The sequence below is a fragment of the Aulonocara sp. 'chitande type north' Nkhata Bay genome, linkage group LG11 (genome assembly GCF_057382095.1).
Source record: "Aulonocara sp. 'chitande type north' Nkhata Bay isolate Kocher_YH1m ecotype deep benthic linkage group LG11, A_spYH_male_GT1.1, whole genome shotgun sequence".
Classification (NCBI taxonomy): domain Eukaryota; kingdom Metazoa; phylum Chordata; class Actinopteri; order Cichliformes; family Cichlidae; genus Aulonocara; species Aulonocara sp. 'chitande type north' Nkhata Bay.
In genome coordinates this window covers 12,309,406-12,327,609 of record NC_141354.1, presented here as the reverse complement: position 1 = coordinate 12,327,609, position 18,204 = coordinate 12,309,406, and the positions used below count along the sequence as shown (strand labels likewise).

At 42.1% G+C, this 18,204-nt stretch overlaps 1 protein-coding gene across 12 annotated transcripts in view; it reads right to left on the bottom strand.

Annotated features, from left to right (window-relative positions):
* LOC147318585 (plectin-like) overlaps positions 1–18,204 on the bottom strand; it is a 130,338-nt gene that overhangs the window by 10,450 nt on the left and 101,684 nt on the right. For 9 of the 12 annotated variants that reach the window (XM_086310604.1, XM_086310605.1, XM_086310598.1 and 6 more), the window contains 26 exons: positions 16,876–16,991; positions 16,628–16,731; positions 15,790–15,909; positions 14,931–15,026; positions 14,695–14,822; positions 13,425–13,518; positions 13,061–13,215; positions 12,610–12,931; positions 12,423–12,500; positions 12,142–12,303; positions 11,903–12,007; positions 11,695–11,790; positions 11,465–11,590; positions 11,204–11,356; positions 10,942–11,096; positions 10,701–10,827; positions 8,897–9,080; positions 8,772–8,795; positions 7,993–8,150; positions 7,228–7,406; positions 6,998–7,136; positions 6,458–6,814; positions 6,275–6,358; positions 6,073–6,177; positions 5,822–5,920; positions 857–4,210 (listed from right to left, as the gene is read on the bottom strand). In XM_086310604.1, coding sequence (XP_086166730.1) covers positions 857–4,210; positions 5,822–5,920; positions 6,073–6,177; positions 6,275–6,358; positions 6,458–6,814; positions 6,998–7,136; positions 7,228–7,406; positions 7,993–8,150; positions 8,772–8,795; positions 8,897–9,080; positions 10,701–10,827; positions 10,942–11,096; positions 11,204–11,356; positions 11,465–11,590; positions 11,695–11,790; positions 11,903–12,007; positions 12,142–12,303; positions 12,423–12,500; positions 12,610–12,931; positions 13,061–13,215; positions 13,425–13,518; positions 14,695–14,822; positions 14,931–15,026; positions 15,790–15,909; positions 16,628–16,731; positions 16,876–16,991 — 6,820 coding nt within the window. The remainder of the gene's footprint in view (positions 1–856; positions 4,211–5,821; positions 5,921–6,072; positions 6,178–6,274; positions 6,359–6,457; positions 6,815–6,997; positions 7,137–7,227; positions 7,407–7,992; positions 8,151–8,771; positions 8,796–8,896; positions 9,081–10,700; positions 10,828–10,941; positions 11,097–11,203; positions 11,357–11,464; positions 11,591–11,694; positions 11,791–11,902; positions 12,008–12,141; positions 12,304–12,422; positions 12,501–12,609; positions 12,932–13,060; positions 13,216–13,424; positions 13,519–14,694; positions 14,823–14,930; positions 15,027–15,789; positions 15,910–16,627; positions 16,732–16,875; positions 16,992–18,204) is intronic. The other 3 variants (XM_086310603.1, XM_086310608.1, XM_086310609.1) reach the window with 1 other exon arrangement.

Below are 18,204 nucleotides of genomic sequence, written 5' to 3'. Positions count from 1 at the left end.
TGAGGGGGCTTTAAAAATATTACAAAAAATACTCCTACTAATTGGAGTAAACAATGTAAACTCATAAAATATACCTGACAAAACTATAATTCCAAAACAACAGATCGGTTTGTTCTTGGTGACTGCTGTTAAAAAAGTAACACGGTATATGGGAAATATGTTTAACAAACTTAATGTGGATTATTAAGCAATCAGTTAGTTTGTTATCAAGTTATTATGGTAGCTTTTTAAATAGATAATACAATTATTAGGATACTGGGCTTTTGGTGGTAATAATGACAAAGCGACCAATCTTGCTAACTATAGGGAATTTCTATAGATATTGCAATATCATTATTATTGTGAGGTTTTCTTTTGGGAGGGGGGCTTGAAAAACAATTATTATGACTGGACATACAGGGCTCCATATATTAAGTCAGCTCTATGGCAGATGTACTCTTGGCCTGCAGTGGCAACACAGTATTCACAATGAAGGTTATACTGTCCCTCGAGTTAGTGTAGATCTTCTCTATTTCCCTCTGTTGCTCAAATTGCTGAACAGTTCATCTGGTTTTCGAACTGTATTTATAATAATGTTTGTTTTTAATTTTGTCACAAGCTAAGGGATAAATGAGTTTTGAAACTGAAAGAAAAAATGAAGCATGTCAACATTGCATGATACGGCTGCACATTCAGGTTGTTTTCTGCATGAGCACAGTGCACTGTGAAAAAAATTAAATCATATTCAGTAAAAAATATGGTGATATGATTAGTGTAAGGAAGGAACAGAGGAAACTTTAAGAATGAAGTGAGTTAGCTTTTTGATAGAGTTAACAATGACATAAGCTGCTCTGTTATGCCATTTTTGACACAATACCTCTTTAGACTTATTTTGACGTTCTTCAGCCTCCTTTTTCAGTCTAGCCTTCTCGTTCTCTAGGTCTGCAATAGCTTTGCGTAAATCATCGGACTCTTTGCTGGTATTTAGTCTCTCAAATTCCAGTCTTTCCACTACAGTCATTTTTTCTTGGGTAGCAATTTCAGTCTCGTGAAGACGGGCAGCAACTGTATCGGCTTGTTTCTTGAATTTTTTAGCCTCTTCTTCAGCTCTGGCCTGGGCTTCACTGAGCTGAGAAACCTGAAGTCTGAGTCTTTCAGCTTCAGCCATGATCTCCAATTGCCTTTTTCGCTCTACTTCCAGTGACTTGTGATATTCCTCGGATTCCTCCTCCAGGCGCTGCTGCATTAACTGTTTATCCTCCAGCAGCTTCTGAGCCTGCTCCTGAGCCAAGTCCTTCTGCTTCTGGAGCATTTCTGCTTCAGCCTTGAGTCGAGATGCTTCTTGAATTGCTTGCATTTTCTCTTTGAGCATCTTTTCCGCAAGTGCCCGTTGCTGATTAAGGTCATCTTCTGCAATTTGTCTCAAGCGTGCAGCCTCTTGCGCTTCCACACTAAGCCTAGCAGCGTCCTCTGCAAGCTTTCTCATGTTCTCAGCCTCTTCAGCAAGCAGTTTTTGTGTGCTGTCTTTGTCCTTCTTAATCAGACGCTGATTTTCCTCCTCAATTTTATTTTTCAGTTTGAGCAGTTCCTCCATCTGGACCTTGACTTTGAACAGCTCCTCCTCCACCTGGCCCCTTTGTTTGACGGCATCGTCGACCTCGTCTTTGAGGCGCTGGAGTTCTTCATCTAGGACAGATTTTTGCTTATCAGTTTCATCAAGCCTCAGCTTAACCTTTGTGAGCTCTTGCTCCACTTGGAACTTCTGTTTTAACGTTTGCTCGGCCAGCTTTTTGTGCTTTGCCATTTCAGCGTCAGCTTGCTGCTTCTGCATGAGCGCTGCAGCCTCAGCTTGGGCTCGTTTGGCAGCTTCAAATTCAGCTTCCTTCCTCAGTCGCTCGGCATCTTCCTGAGCCTTGGCTTGGTTTGCGGCTTCTTCCTCAGCGGCTGCTTTCTGCCGTTCTGCCTCCTCTGCTTGCTGACGAAGGAGAGCTGCCTCTCTTTCTGCTTTCTCCTTAGCAGCTTCGGCCTCTTTGGCCAGCTTCTTGGCTTTCTCATACTCTTCCTTGAGCTTCTTCTGCGTGATGCTGTCTTCTATCTGTTGGGCAAGGACGCTTTGAACCTGTTGCTCTGCTGCACTGCATTTGTGGGCTGCCTGTTGGGCCACAACAATCTGTTTTTCAGCTTCTTTGTCAGCCTCATCTTTCTGCTTTCTGGCTTCTTCTGCTTTCTTCCTCAGCCGTTCAAGCTCTTCTAGGGCTGCCTTACGCTGCCTGGCGGCCTCTTCCTCTGCAGCAGCAATCTTCTTCACCTTTTCCTCTGCTTCCCTCCTCCTCTTCTCCTCCTCAAGGGCAAGCTTCCTCAGTTTCTCTGCTTCCTCTTCGGCTCTGATCTTGCTTTGGTGGGTTTCATCTGCAATGTTTTTCAGCTTGTTCAGTTCCAGCTCCAGATCCAGTTTTCCAGATGAGGCCTTTTCAAAGTTGAGTTTAAGAATCCGGATTTCTTCTTCGACAATTCGCCTCTGTTTGAGTGTGTCATCCACTATGGCTTTCTGTCTTTCCATTTCTGCCTCAGAGGATTTTTTGAGTTGCACAATCTTTTCCTCAATCTCTTGCTTGTGCTGGTTGGCCTGGTCTTCAAGAGCTTTCCTCTGGTAAGTCTCATCCTCAGCTTGCCTCCGGAGTCTCTCATTTTCTGCCTCCTTCTCTTTCAGGGCAATTTCGGCCTCTGTTTTTAAGCGAGTGGCCTCACTGATCGCAGCCAGCTTCTCTTTGAGAATTCTCTCAGCTTCTACCCTCTGACGAGCTGCCTCTTCCTCAGCAATCTGCCTCTGATGCTTAGCCTCCTCTGAAATGGCTCTAAGCCTGCTTGCCTCCTCAGCAAGGTCCTTCATCTTGGCAGCTTCTGCCTCAAGTAGTTGCTTGCTCTTCTCTGTATTAGACATGGACTCCTTTTCTGCCTTAGTCTTCAGCTGAATGAGGATATCCATTTCACTCCTAACTTTGGCCAGCTCATCTTCTAGCTGCTTCCTTTGTTGCTGAGCTGCAGCGACTTCATTCTTCAGGCGGTAAAGTTCATCTTCAAGGAGGGATCTCTGCTGTTCTGCGTTGTCAAAGTCCGCCCTGAGTCGAATGAGCTCCTGCTCGGCAGTGAGTTTCTGCTGGGCTGTGCTGTCGGCTATCTTCCTCTGCCTCTCAAGCTCTTCTTCAGCCATTTCTTTCTGCTTCAGGGCTGACTCCTCGGCTTTGGCTCTCTTTTTAGCCTCACGCTCTGCCTCCTCCTTTTGTTTCTCAGCTTCCTCTTGAGCGAGGGTCTTTTTGTGAGCTTCTTCTTCGGCCTGCAACCTCAGACGAAGAGCCTCATTAGCCTTCTGCCTCCATTTCTCGAGCTCTTTTTCAGCCTCTTCTCTGGAATTTTCTGCGTCTTCTTGTTGTTTCTTGAGGCGTTCTGCTTCCTGTTGCAGCTGAAGGACAGCACCATGCTCCTGCTTGAGTGATTCCTCCAACTTTGAGGTCTTTTCCGCAAATGACATGTGCTTGCTCTGGAGTTCAGCTGCAGCACTTTGCTGTGCAGCCTCATGAGCGACCTTGATTTGTTTTTCCTTTTCAATCTCTGCTTGCTTCACTTGTCTTTCAGCCTCCTCGGCCTGCATCCTGAGGTTTTCAAGGTCCTCCAGAGCTTTTTGCTTTTGTTTAGCAGCTTCCTTCTCTGCCTCAGATTTGCGCTTGAGTTCCTCTTCAGCCTGGCGCTTTTTCTGCGTCTCTTCACTTACTTGTTTACGGAGCTTCTCAGCCTCATCTTGGGCAAGCTTTCTGAGTTTTTCTGCTTCAGCCGCTCTATCGCGAAGCTGCTGGAGCTCAGATTCGGCGGTATACTTTTGTTTTTGTGTTATCTCGAGTTGGATCCTGATGAGGCGGATTTCCTCTTCGATCTTAGTCCGGCTGTGAAGCGCTTCATCTACCTGTTGACTTTTGTCCTTGATTTGCTGCTCTGAGAGATTTTTGAGCTCCTGCAGCTCCAGCTGGATGTTGGTCTTTTGCTTCTCTGCATCTACAGCAGCAATTTCTCTCTTGCTTACTTCTTCCTGCATTTTGAGCTTCAGCTCTTGAGCCTCTTTCTCAGCTTTGGCAATAGCCTTCGCGTGAGCTTCAGCTAACTGCTTCTGTTTGTCTAACTCTGCCTGCATCTCGGCCATTTTTTTCCGCTCTTCTGCTTTGAGTTTCTCTGCAGCTTTCTGCATTAGTGGAAGCAAATGGTAAAGAAAGGATTATAATCAAGCATGACAGGTTAAAGGTAATACATCACATTTGACCTGCTCGAAGCAGTGTGAATTAAAATTGTAAGTACTGTGGTAATCACAGCCAAAACACACACTGCAACAAGCATCTAAATGTACTGTATTACCCAGGCAATGTTAATGTTAAAATTAGCTTAGTAAAAGATCATTCACTAGTTGCAAATTAGATGCACATTCATCAAAGTCATGTTAAATTCACGATGCAAGTAAAACGATTCAGATGGCAGTGGATCTATTAATGTATGGGAACAAAATATCACTTCACAACACAGCAAGAAAAACATGGCATGTGACTGTAGCTGTAACTGAACTATGTCAATCTGTGCCATAAAATTGGATCAATTAAACTGTTTAAATTAGCACTATAAATGGATTCACCACACTCATGAATAGAATTTATGGCGAGCTTCTAATGCTCATGTTTCCTGCATTTGAAAGTTTGTGAGAAAACTTAAGTGAGGTTTGTTGAAATAGTTTAATGTTAGAAATCACCACTCTTTTTTTTAAATCTTATCCCATGCACTGGGGGTTCTTTAAATCACTATTTGTGACAAAATGGAGAAAGCAAAGGCGAAGTCAATGATAAGAGGCTCAAGTCAACCCAGTGTATATTAGGAAGCTCGCTTATGGCTGTGTTAATTTCAGGAAAAGTTGTAAATTTACAGGATGAGCTGTTAGTAAGAATATTAGTGACTTTGAGACAGTATGAATGGCTGCAGTGTTTATATAAAGAATGGAGTGAAAAAAATGTCCGATGGAGTTTGACAGAGACAAAGGATGATGAAAGTAATAGGGTCGGTAGGTACCCCAAAAACACTGAATAATTTACCTCTTTAATGCACAGGTTAAGCATTCATCATGGCAAAGCACTGGCAAGCAGTTAAGAGAGGCAAAGAAGGAAACAAAACATCAGGGTTAGAAAATAATGTAACACTTTAAAGTTGTGTTACTGTGGAAAAAGAAAGAGAGCTGAAGATCATGATAACCAGGTTGAACCTTAGATCAGAACTTTGGGTTTGACCTCGGGAATTAATGCGAAGGAAGAAAAAGGAAGCTTGAAAAGAGTGAAAGAAAGAACCCCTCGTTCTAAGTCTATAAATGACACAACACACAGAATGGATGGAAATGGAGAACCTAACACTCCAACTTAACAAATCTACTTTCATACTGCATCCACGTGGGTGAATGAGCTTTATACACTGTTTGTTTTCTGGTATTTTTAATAACCTTAAATACCATTTTAACTAATCCCTATTAGATATTAGCCTTACGTGTGTATTTCACTGGAAAAAATATCAGCTACAGCAGGCCAATGTTTCACGCATAACCAGTGTAAAGAATCTATTTGTCACCTGTACATTAAATATAATGTATATATGGGTTTGTGTGTGCATAAAACACACAAAGAAAAGTGCGTGCTTGCATGCCTGTGGTTCAGTGACTGGCAATTTCTCATCTGTGTTGGTTAGATGTCAGTTTGATTGGTTTGTTAGGTTAATGTTAGATAGAATTTAGTTTGTTTGGGATCCTCGGCCAGTTGTCACGCACCTCGTCGTCGTCCAGGCGGCGCTGCGTGTCTGTGATGAACTTGATGTACTGACTAGTCAGAGTCATCAGTTCGCTGTACCTGGTCCTCAGTGTTACATACTGATACAGGAGAGAAAAAAATAACATTTAGAAATGCAACAGCTTCAGGAATATTGTTTTCACAGGGTCAGTGGTTAGTGGTAGAGTTAACCTTCAATTAAAAAAAAAAATTACCTTTTTTCTGTAATGATTTCCAGTACTCATAAACTCACCTCCTGAATAATGTTGTCAGAAGCTGAATCCAGTTTGGTTTTCTTGAGGGGCGAGACAAGAGGTTCCACCTGAGCTTTGTAGGCAACCAGTTGGAGTTCATAGTCCTATTAGCATGAAACACATTACAGGTTATTTCAGTAAATGCTCTAAACTGCAAGATTTATCGAAAAAATATGCAGAATAGTGTTATTTCAGGCTCGCCTTGATAGTATCAATGTATGCTTTAGCGTATTTTTGACACTCATCAACTTTGTCTTTGTTCTGTTCGATCTCCTCCAGCAGTTTCTGTGTTGAAAGGAAAAGGGTTCAAATAAAAGTTAATCTCAGGAGTTTCACTCGAAAATAAAGCAAATAATGGTGCTAATATTAAATCGTTGAACATACTTTCTCCTGGGCAAGTTGCTCCTTCAGCGTTTTGCTGTTGGTGATAGGCACAGCCTGAATCTTCTCCTGTCTTTGCTTAGCATCGGCAATCCAGCGGATTAGCCAATCATAGCTCTCACGATAGTAACCGAGCTGGCGGCCGAGCTGCTCTAGCTCTCTCTGGCGAAGGTCGATCTGGGTGAACACGGCCTTCCAACGATCCTGGAGGCTGGACAGCTGCTGGCGGAAGTGGTCGAGCTCAACGTCGCGCTCGCTGTGCACACGAGCCATCTTGTCGCTCACGGCAGAGGCTTTTTTCAGTTCTTCTTCCAGGGAATCAAACACTGGCTGTTCACCCTCAGCTTCAGTGCGCATTTTCTGCAGGTTTTGTACAAAGAACACCAATAAACAGTCTGTAAATACATCAGAACCGGGCAAACCTACTATTAAAAGTGTGACTTCTATTTCTTAAACAGAATCAATTGAGAATAGTTCTTTGTAACATAAGTAAGATTTCTGTAAAAAGAGGCTTGGCAAGAAAATAAGTCATGTATTGTTTACCTTAAGCTTTGCTCTGTAAGTCTCTACTTCCTTGACATCACTGGGCACAGTGTGAACTTCACGCAGACAGTCCTCATACTGCTTGAGAACGCCTTCAGCACCCTGTGTGTTGCGGATGACCATTTCCACAGTCTTTAGCCTGAGACAAGGAGCAATAAATTAATTAAGGAGATCTAAGTGCACTAGAAAACAGCACATTTTCTCTTTGCAGTCAGTTTTTAGGGACTTACTTCTCAAGATAAACAGAGGAAAGAATGTGGGCATGATCCATCTTCTGTACAGTGAGGTCGAGCTCTGACCGCAGCACAGGAGCTGAGGTGGAAGGCTGAGGGGAGGCCAAGACTTCTTGTGTCTTAACAGACACCTTATCAAGGTCCTTCTTAAGGCTGTCAAGTTCTCCCTGGACTTTCTGTACAACAGAGAAGACAAGCATGAAGAACAAAGAAAAACCCCAAAAAATCCAAGCCAGCCGACTATGAACAACTGAAAGAAAAAAAGGAACATTTAAAATTTTAATTAAACTAAGCTCGAGGAGAGCAGGAACCAGAGGCACATGGCAAGTTTTCTGCCATCGTTAACAATTTAACCCCATTTTTATGTGTCAACCAAACTCAAATAACTCAAAACTTTTATTTTTGCACAAAGCCCTAAGCTGAACTTCACCTACTAGCAGGGCTGTACAGCTGCTGGATTGACGCCAGCATCCCAGCTCTCATTGAATTACATATAAGCTGTTAAGCACTTAAATTGATTTTAATTCTCTGCTGTGTTTCCACATTTTAAACCTACTGCAACGATTCATTAATTCAACCCCCACTCCATCCTTCTGCATGGATTCTGGTTCAGTTAGCTACTTTTGCTTCTCATCAATAACACATTTAGTCAACTATCCAACAAACCTATCCGTCTTTTAACCACAGCACAGCTATTTTTGGTTTCATTTGATGCCTCATTGCCATTTCTGCACAGAACACATTTAAATTTGAGCTCTGTACCTTCTGCTCTGTGGTCTTCTGAATACACTCTTTGAGAGGCTCTTTTTCCACAGGTTTGCGAATGCGTGCCACAGTACCAGCCTCGCAGTCCTCTATACGCAGACGCAGGTCCTTCAGCTCAGAGATGTAGTTCTTACACAGAGTCTCATTCTGTTGACCTGTGAACACATTTGTATTAGTTTAGAATCGTAGGAATAGAAAAGATCATCCGTTTTGAAAAGGCTATATTTGAATTTCCCAACTCTGGGACTAATAAAGACTATCGATAGTCAAACTCATCCCATACTTTTGCATGAATGTCGAGTTGCAAAAGTCACTGCTGTTGTTACGCTACCTACCAGCAATGGCTGTGAAATTAAAGCACTCTGAAATTGAACTATTCTTGTTAGTATGAAACATTCAATTCAATTTTAATATGACACATCCTAAGATGTCATGTCCACAAATAAATAATGCTGTACTGCTGCACTGTAATGTTTTCGATCACCTGTGTCACACCTTCCATGCAGTTCTTCATATATGATGTGTAAAATACACGCAGCTCCAGCCATATCTATAGCATACACAACATCTGCATTACCCAAGTACCTAAAATCAGAACACATATTCTACTTGGTGCAGAGCTGCCACAAAAAAATGCATATTGAAAATCAAAGCAACATGCACTCACACATGACTAAAGACAAACCCGTGTTTTGGGACATTCCATCAAAGGCTGGAAGGCGTGTACACATATTAGTTTGGTGAGCAGTAGTTTGTGCTTGCTTTAAGTCACTCACCTTTAACCCTAACGACCATTATTCCTGAAAGGTGAATTGACAGTTATATACTGTTCAGTTGCTACACACTTGACCTCGGTAAAACTATGAATCATTAAAATCAGTTTGTTAAAATCAGATCTCACCTTTCTCCATGGAGCGAAGCAGGTTGTCGAAATGCTGGGTGGACTTGGTGTAGTCGTCCTCGACCTGCATGCGATCATCGGGGCCGAACAGCTGCGAGTCCTGGCTGTCACGCATGAAGTCCTGGTGGTGAAGCTCCAGATTCCGCATGATCAGCCTGTACTCTTCTGGCTTCATGGTCTTTAACTGCACACAATGAAGAGAAGCAGTGGAGGAATTAGGAGACAGGACTTGGCGCAATGTCGTCAAAGCACAAACAAGGCCCCTTTTATCGTCAGCTACACCAAACTTGGTACACACTGAAATGGAATTTCCATTTCCAAACATGGAATGAACCACAATGAAGTTCCCCTCTTTGTCAGCTCTACAAGTTTTAGGTGATACTTTTACTTTAGTACCAACCAATGTTCCCTCTAATTTTTCACGTGTCTGAGCGAACACACAAACTCCCTAAGCAATCCCTTGGACCACTGTGAGCGACAATCAGACGTGTGCACTGTGGTCACGCCGGCATCTAATCCATCCAAGTTACATGGTTTATTAAAATTATCAAATTACAGCATTTATGTTAGACTACTTTTAATTAACTGCTTTAGCCCACTTGCAATGAAAATGTAAAAAAAAATCTAGTCATTGACCTGTGTAGTATGTTAACACTATTGGAAGTAAAAATAACTTGAACTCCAATTTTGAAAACACAACTTTCTTTCTTTTTAAAGTAACTCAGTTTGGCAAACAAAGTTTTTTGCAGCTATTTTTTTTTAAATGCAGCCAAGGCGTTTTTTTTTTAAATAAACATTTCAAACTATTTTTAGAACAATTAGCTGTTTTGCATCAAATCTGATGCCACACAAATTATTTGTGCCACTCCAAAAAAATAATTTCTGTCCACTATGAGATAAAGGAGAACAGCCTGAAACTGCAGGCCTGACAACAGGAGATGTATCACTGCTGTAACACCTGTAACATTCAGCAGTCGCCTCATTGTTCTGACACACACAACAAAAACTACACTAAACACTAACTACACAAGATTTGCGCTACACATCTCAAATCTCTCACATCTCAAAGCACCACCGTCACTCCTAAAATTTCCCACCGTTTCTTAACAACTAGATGCCACGTTGCCATATCATTTTTTGATTGGTCGACATGGTACTTTTTTGGACGAATAGGAAAGGGAGAGGGGGTGGAGTTTGTTTTTGCTCACAGGTGGAGAGCGCTTTCGAGCCTTTTTTCTTATAAAACGCCGTTTTTACCGTTTATTCCCGCAGTAAATATAAACAACAATAGTATTCAGGAAAAAACAAACAAAGATTGCATATCTTTTTATCATAACTCTGGTTTTACGTGGCCGATCAACACAATTTAAAAACTGGTATAAAGTCCACACTTTTTCCGTCAATTGTTTCGTCTGTCCTGCTCACATCTCCAATGGTTGTTCACGTTGTCATTAATGTGGCTTCACTCCACATCAGCCACGCCGCTTTGCTAGCTAAAACACCGGCGTCGGCACATAAGGACGCTGTCATAGCCTGTCAATCACGTTGATTAGCTGCGTATATACGAATGTAAATCGCATCATTTGCTGGACTATGGGATAAGGTGGCATCGTTCTAATCCCATATGGGAGCAGCCAGTTACTTACTGACTAACACTGCAAAACATAATTGTTAAATTATTCATTTTAATTTCAATTCAGGTTAGATTTTTGTTGTGCGCAACACAGATTTTCTCTGCACAGAGACCGTGCCAGCAGTGCACAATTGCGCACGTGCGCAGCTTAGAGGGAACATTGGTACCAACCATTGTGATGTTCCAGGAGCGTATCTGTGTGAAGTCTCTCATCAGGTACTGCCATGACAGTAGACTCTTCATGTTTATATGGAGCATCTGCCACATGGACACCATTCCCTGATGACCTGCATCCAGACTACAGTAGGACAATATTGTGCATTATGGGAACAAAAGAAAAAACAAATTAAATAATTGACATGATCAAGCCAAGATGTCGTCGTCACATAGGGGATCAATTTTATAGCCACACCTGGACACACCGTCCACAGCCTCCTTGTTGACAGGAGGTACAATGAAGCAGACAGAAGGCACCATCGCCTCGTGTCCAGAACGGTTCAAGACCTTCCACTTGAAGGGCTGAGAGTTGTTGAGGAGTGCACACTCATCTCCTTTGTGGACAGTGATCTGAAAAGAAGCCAGGATATATTAAAGTAGATGTAGTCTCAGGATCTGTGGCAATCATGATTGCAATGGTGAATGATTAAGCATTTCCACAGTGGAAATAATCCAACCTCCTGCTGTTTGAAGTCACAGACAGCCTGAATGGGCAGTTTGCCTTTGATGGAAGTGGTGGGGTTTCGTGGTTTCAGCTGGATGATTGACCTGGATCTCTTGTTCAGGCCGGCCACCACAGTCTTGAATTCATTCAGCTGTTCTTTCTCTTCCTGTTGAAAAGAAGATTAAACTAGATTACAGTAAAAGAAAGCAGACCCCTATCTTGATGCTTTTATTAAAGTGTGTGTGCGGTACGATGCATTTGAACATGTACATACCGCAGCATCCTGCAGCAGATCCTCTAGGCGTGTGGCTGTTGTAGAGCGATCACAGCTGTATTTCTTTTTCATGTTCTCTTGCATTTTCTTCATCTTGTCCTGAGCCTCTTTAACGTCGGCAAAGAACTGTAAAGAAGGAGATCACATGAGGCGGACAATATTCCTGACTCTATAAATATGAGGGATGATTATCCTGGAGATTTATATTCCTAAATGTCTGTGTTCCATACCTGGTAGTAGGCTGTGTTTTCTTTGAGATGAGCCTCTATACAGCAGCACAGCTGGAGGATCCAGCTCCACTGAGTCTGCAGGGCAGCTGTGAAGGACTGGTAGAGATCAAGAAGATATGACAATGACAGTGCATTAGTTTGGACACATTTAGGTCTATATTCTGCATGCAGATGTCTTCTGCTCAGCTGGATTAACTACTGCAATTACCTCAACGGTCTTCTTGCCTGGATGTCCATCCCTGACAAGTCTGTCTCCCAAAGTCTGGATGTCATTGACCTTCTTCTCCCTCAGCTCCAGTTCTCGCATGAGACCCTGAAGAATTGAACAGATGTAGTTGAAAATCTGCTTATTTGTTGAACATCTGTCAGTGAATCTACAGGGCAGGATTAGGGGATAAAAATGAGCAACTGTGAAATTTTAGATTTGGTTCTACTTCTTAAACGCACCGAGTAATTGTCTTTCTTTGCTGTCATGTTAGTGTTCCTGTCACTCCAGTCAAAGTTGACCTCTTCCTCTTCTTTGTCATTCAACCACATCAGCTCTTTAGTAGCAGCGCTGACAAAGGCATGCAGTGATTCCAGATTTCTTAGGCGGAACTTGGAAGAGTTCTGAAAAAAAGAAGAAGGAATATTTACAGCTGATTAAAGATCCATAGATTATATTTATAGCTTCAACCTTTTGTGCTGAGTGATTAAAATCTGAAATCAGATTATTTATGAATATTTACCAGTAGTTTGCCATACTGAAGGTCCAGTTTTCCCAGGTATTCTCTGTATGTGGCCTTGCTGACAGGAGATAATTGGGTCTATTGTATATGAAAACCACAAAATGACATTATTAGGAAATAGGGAACCACTTTTATACATACTTAAAATCCGTATGTAGACTTTTTAGTGGTCCGATAGAAACACTACCTCATCAGCCTTAGCCCGTTCGATTTTGGATTTGAAGTCCTCCACGGTCTGATGCAAGCCTCTGTGGCTGCCCAGCTGGGACTCCATCGAAGGCAGATCAGATCCCCACTCTGCGTTATCGATGCGGCGCTGGTTCTCCTCCACCCAGGCCAAGAGATCTTGAACATAACGCAAGGTTACATCATCCAACTCGGGCCGTCCCTTCACGGAGGTCTGCTGGACGCTCTGGGTAATTGGGACCTGGGCAGTAGTCACGGCAGACTTCAGACGAAGATTGTAGTCAGTGCGCAAATTCACCAAGCGCTCATGGAGGCGGTAAACTCTGTCAATGAAAAATAAAAACACAGACACACACAAGTACAGACAGACAGCAGTTAGTTGACAATGCCCTTGCTTTTTCAGCTTTCTATTTTGAAAGTTCACTTAAATTCAGCACACACACAGCACTCACCTGCGGTACATCTGTTCAGCCTGAGGGTGGCGCCCATCCTTGAGTACCTGCACGTCATTGAAGAGCAGGCGAATGACATTGTCTGCCTTGTCCAGCTCCCTCTCCACCTCTGCTGCGTGCTGAGCTGGTTTCCCTGCGTTCAGCAGACGGATGTCCTGGAGGAAAGGAAGCCAATTAAAGTATTAATCTTAGCCTTGTTCTTAGTTGGTCACGCACATCAGGATACAAAAAAATGCTAATGACAGTGACTGGAAAATGCATTCCTGTGATTTTTTCTTTCCCTTTGTACACTAATCACTCGGTTTCTGGATTTCATGTCAGTTTGTCAACTCATACTGCAGTAACACATAGCAGTTTAACTCACCGTCTGCAGCAGGGTCTCCAGGTGGGTAAGCTGCTCATCACACATTCCTGACTCCTTCTGGACTTTACCACAAATCCTCTGAAGTCTCTCGAGTCTAGATATGATCAGAGCAATCAAATTAAATCAAGAGGAAAATGGATAAACTGTCCTCCCCATTATTTAATAGCTAAACGCCCATCGTGTAACACACGCCAGAGCTCACAACAAAACCTTCACAACACTTACGGGACCCTGCGTTGCAGCAGATACTCCAGTTTGTGAGGGTCAGTCACAAAAGCCATATCGCATTTCTTCTCAACAGATTTCAATTCAAGCTATGAAAAAGTTGGCTCTTCTTGGCTCTCACACGCCCATTACTCTGCCACGTACGTGCCCAGAGGGGGACAAAAATGCCTTTCTTACAAAGAAGTCCGGTCAGTCCATTCAGTCATTCCACATCCCAGAGAACTCCATAAACAAGGCTGCGAGACTGCAACATGACGGGGCTGTCTTGTGACAAGAAGCCATCCCATTTTGTCCCAAGCGTGACACAACGCTGTTCTAAGTACACAAAAATGTAAAATTTTCTCATACCTAATTATGTCTTTATGTGCGTCCAGTTATGGGGAACACAACCCTTTTATCTCATTATAGAGCAACCCACAAATGCAGAAAAATACTCTTAGAATGTTTTAGCTACCAGAAAAGAACAAATGTGCTAAACAATTTGGCTACTCGAGAGGGGGAAAATGAAGGCAATTGTTTATTTAACCATTCAAATATTAATATATAATGAATAAAATGCAACTGGATATTATTTTGCCATTCCCCAATGAACATAACTGGCTAATTTAATAAAGCTAAAGACAGGCAACAGGCTCACTGCCTTTTGTCAATTATCATGAAATGCCTTTGATAAAACTGTGTCTTTGTGTTTTAAATGGATTTAGTTTACTAGCCTATGATCATCTGTTTATTCCAGTTGAAAATATGTCCCTTACCAGGATTTAATGTTAGCTTAGCTCTTTTCCCAAAGTTAACTATGAAGAGTTAAACTCTTTATTATTTTTAGAAAAACAAATGCGTCACATGTGTTTTATTTATAACTTGGTATATTTGTGCATTATTCCCAGTAAGGTTGACAATTATATCACCACCTTCTTATTAAATATGGCTCTCAAGGGATTTTTCTTTTGCAGTTTGTTGTTGGCACAGCAGTCCTTGCTAAAGAAAAACTGATGCAATTCAATCTTGATCACAATCATCATATGTCTTATAAATCTGTCCCAACCTCTCAAACTCGATCCTGAGGAGTCGTTCTCTCTCAAGAATGGCCACGTGGAGTCGACCCCACTCCTTCTCCACATCAATGGGATGGTAGCCTGGAGGGACTTTGACCTGACCAGCATGCACTGCACTCTGTATATGGAAGTAGAAAGCATTTAGTTGTGAAGCGTTGGTATAACAGTGCTGAAGGAACGGAACAGAATTCAACTTATTAAATTAAATGATTGTTGGTTAACTTGCCTCAAAGGACTGGTAGATGTGTTTGGAGCGGCTCTTATCAGTCTCTTTCACTGGCAGCTCTGTCTCTTTGAACTTCAGGAACTGGCGCCAAAGAAGCTTAAAGGGAAAAAAAGAAACACAAAGAAATTGTTTATTTTTAAATTAGATTTCCCTTTATTCATTCTAATAATTTTATAGACCTCAAATTATCTATAAAAGTTCCTGGTATTTTTTTTTAAATCAGAATTGTCAGATGGTAAAACCCTAATTATATGAGTATGAATACAATAAAGTAACACATCCTGTGACAGCTCTGTGACCAGCAGTGGGGTGAAACAGTATTCACACATTCCTGTGACCACAATAAACTCATTTAGCCTCGGAAATCTTTCTGCCCCAAAGTGTCTAAATGAATTTGATTGAGTATATTAAAAAGAACACCCTAGCCTGCTACTTTTAATACAAATATTCTACTAATACAGACGTTCAAAGAAATGTAGAAAAATACTAAAGTCACGCTAAAGGGAGTGCTGACAGGGAGTGGTGATTCTCCCGAGGATTAACTTAAGCATTATCTGCCTTATGGCTGTCTTTTCTCAGCTCCAGCACTGCCCCACCTTCAGTACAACAATGCTTGTGAGTATAGTTGTCTCTATCTGCCTACAGCCAGACATTATGTAAGCATGTCCTTTGATCCAATAATGGATGGCTGCAAACGTATTCCCATTTTTGAGACAGGTGCTATGTTTTAATTGTTTCTTAAGAACATAATGAGAACTTATCGGTGTGTCTTTCGATATTGCTCAACTGCAAACATGCCTGTAACAAAATCCCTGGCCTAGAGACAAAATAAGCGCATATCCTTAGCATATCGTCTCACCTCTATCTCCTCGTAGCTGGCAGGAAACTTCCTCTCTTCGAAGATCATGACATGGTGACGGATCCACTGGAGCAGAACAGTCACCAGCTCGTAGTACTCCTGCCAGCGCAGCTCCAGCTCCTGCAGCCAGCACAGCAGAAAAGATAGCTGCGAGTTTAACAACAAGAAACAGGAGGGCTCTTCTCCTGCATCTCCATTTTAGTTCACTCACACACAACCCTAAACTCAATTAGGTGGCAACAATCCAGGTCTTATGCGAGTAGACAAAGAAGCAGAGGCTAGAGGAGAGGTTGTTAAAGTGTGAACTGCTGAAGGAGGAAAGTGGGAGAAATAATAAGTGGGGCCAGACAGAAAGGAGCATGGTTTTTTTAGCGTTTTTTTGGCTTTCATGTACGTGGGGTCATAGCCACGCCTGTGAGGACAGTAATGTGAAAAGAAAAAGTCCTCAGATGTATTCAATATTCACTATAACACAGCTCAACTTTAAACTCTGGACACTGAATCAAGTAAACGAGTTTGTGCGTGTGCGGAAGCTACATGTTTTTCTATAAACAGACAATGGGTGACAATAAATGTTCAAATCCTCACTGTCTTGGTAGCTGTAAACACCACAGCTTGTTCATTTCCTGTGATACTTACTTTCACAAGACTTCAATTTGTCTTTGAAGCTTTAACAGGATAAGAATAAAACTGACTACAAAAGCTAAGTTTAGGCACAGTCACAAGCTTCTTCAGTCCTGATTAAATCTGATAGAGCATTCCATCAGATCAAATTAAAGTGCGCGTTCATGTTGCGACGCTTTATTTTTTTATTTCACTGTCTCCATGTTTTCCTTACGTTGGCTCTCATGCCGTCGTGTACATCAGTGCGAGGCATGGCATCATACAGGGAGGACACGTAAGTGATGATGGATTTCTCATCTGGGTGTGGGACATCAACATCTGAAAGGATATGGTAAATTTATGTGATGTGACATAGTCACCAGGAGTTTGTGAGTAACAGAATTACTTCAGCTGAAATCGGTCTTAAAAAAAAAAAAAAAAGGTTGTCTGTGTCTGTTTGAACACATTTTTGAACACTTTTACCTTCAGGGTCCAGCAGGCGGGTCACACCCAAATCTTTCTCAGCCACACTGAAGGCTTGTTCTAGATTCTCCAGGTTGGTCTGTTGATACACTTTGCCCATGTTGATGAGTCTGGGACTACGGAACACAAAAATGCAACTGATTACCCACAAGGCCACAAGGCCCGCGAGTCCAATGTTCAGAATAACTCCCAATAACATTTGATTCTATATCCTAACGTGTAATAACATCAGACTTCTCAAAAGCACTGGTTTTGAGAAGTCCCCAGTGGGTAAGTAGGATGTTGTCTTCAAAAAAGCTGCATTTGAAAGGACTAGAAACGCTTCCAGCTTGGCGCACATATAAAACGACACCACCAATGCCTCAACTCAGAGGAAAATGATAGGAAGATAAATATCACACCTGAATGCATTTGCAGAATTAATGCAGTCTCTGCCAGCACGTTTCATAAACATGACCCCAATACAGCATATTAGCAGTAGAACCTCTTAGACCAGGGGTGTCAAACATAAAGCCCGTGGGCCAGAATCGGCCTAGCAAAGACTCCAGTCTGGCCCACTGGACAGCTTTAGAAAATGTTAAGTGGGGCATGGATTCCACAGTAAACATATTAATGTGAATGAATGAAAACTTTATATTTGATAATAAAAGCACAGTCAGAGCAATGAACTACCAGAATATTTTCTGTAGTTTTACACATTTATCATGTAGTTTCACTGGTCTGGCCCACTTTGGACCAATGTGGGCTATGTGTTGTCCACGGTGTAAAATGAGTTTAGCGCCCCTGTCTTAGACCCTCTGCCTGTGGCTGAATGCTGTAGGAGAGCCCGCCTGTTCAGTTTCTGACAGAGCTGCATGAGCACCTGCCTTTTTGTCCTCAGGGTGTTTGACGCTTTCTGGCAGATGTCAGAGCATCTATAGGTGGAATGTAATTTACAGAGCAGCTAACATAATCAAAGCTGACACAAGTTAGGCTGGCAACCAGCCGCAGCTTCACTCCCACAAGAGGCAAAAGTTCAAATTTCCAGAGTACAGAGCAGGATGATTGAATGCCTCGCCTTATCTCCTTATCTATCATGCACGCAATCCCCATTACAAAATTTTCAATCAGCAGTTTTAAAGACATTTCCAAATCTACAAATTCGAACGTGCAAGCAAAAGAGAGTATATGCAGATACATACAAATCTCTCATCGTTAGAGTGGAATGGTCCCCATTGTATCTGTACACAGGAGAAGACACAGCATGACGGATTTCTCGAACAGAGTATTGTTTTATTGGCGTTGGTGGACTGCTCATGCTCTGACCCCCTCTTCCGTGAAAGCTTCGGG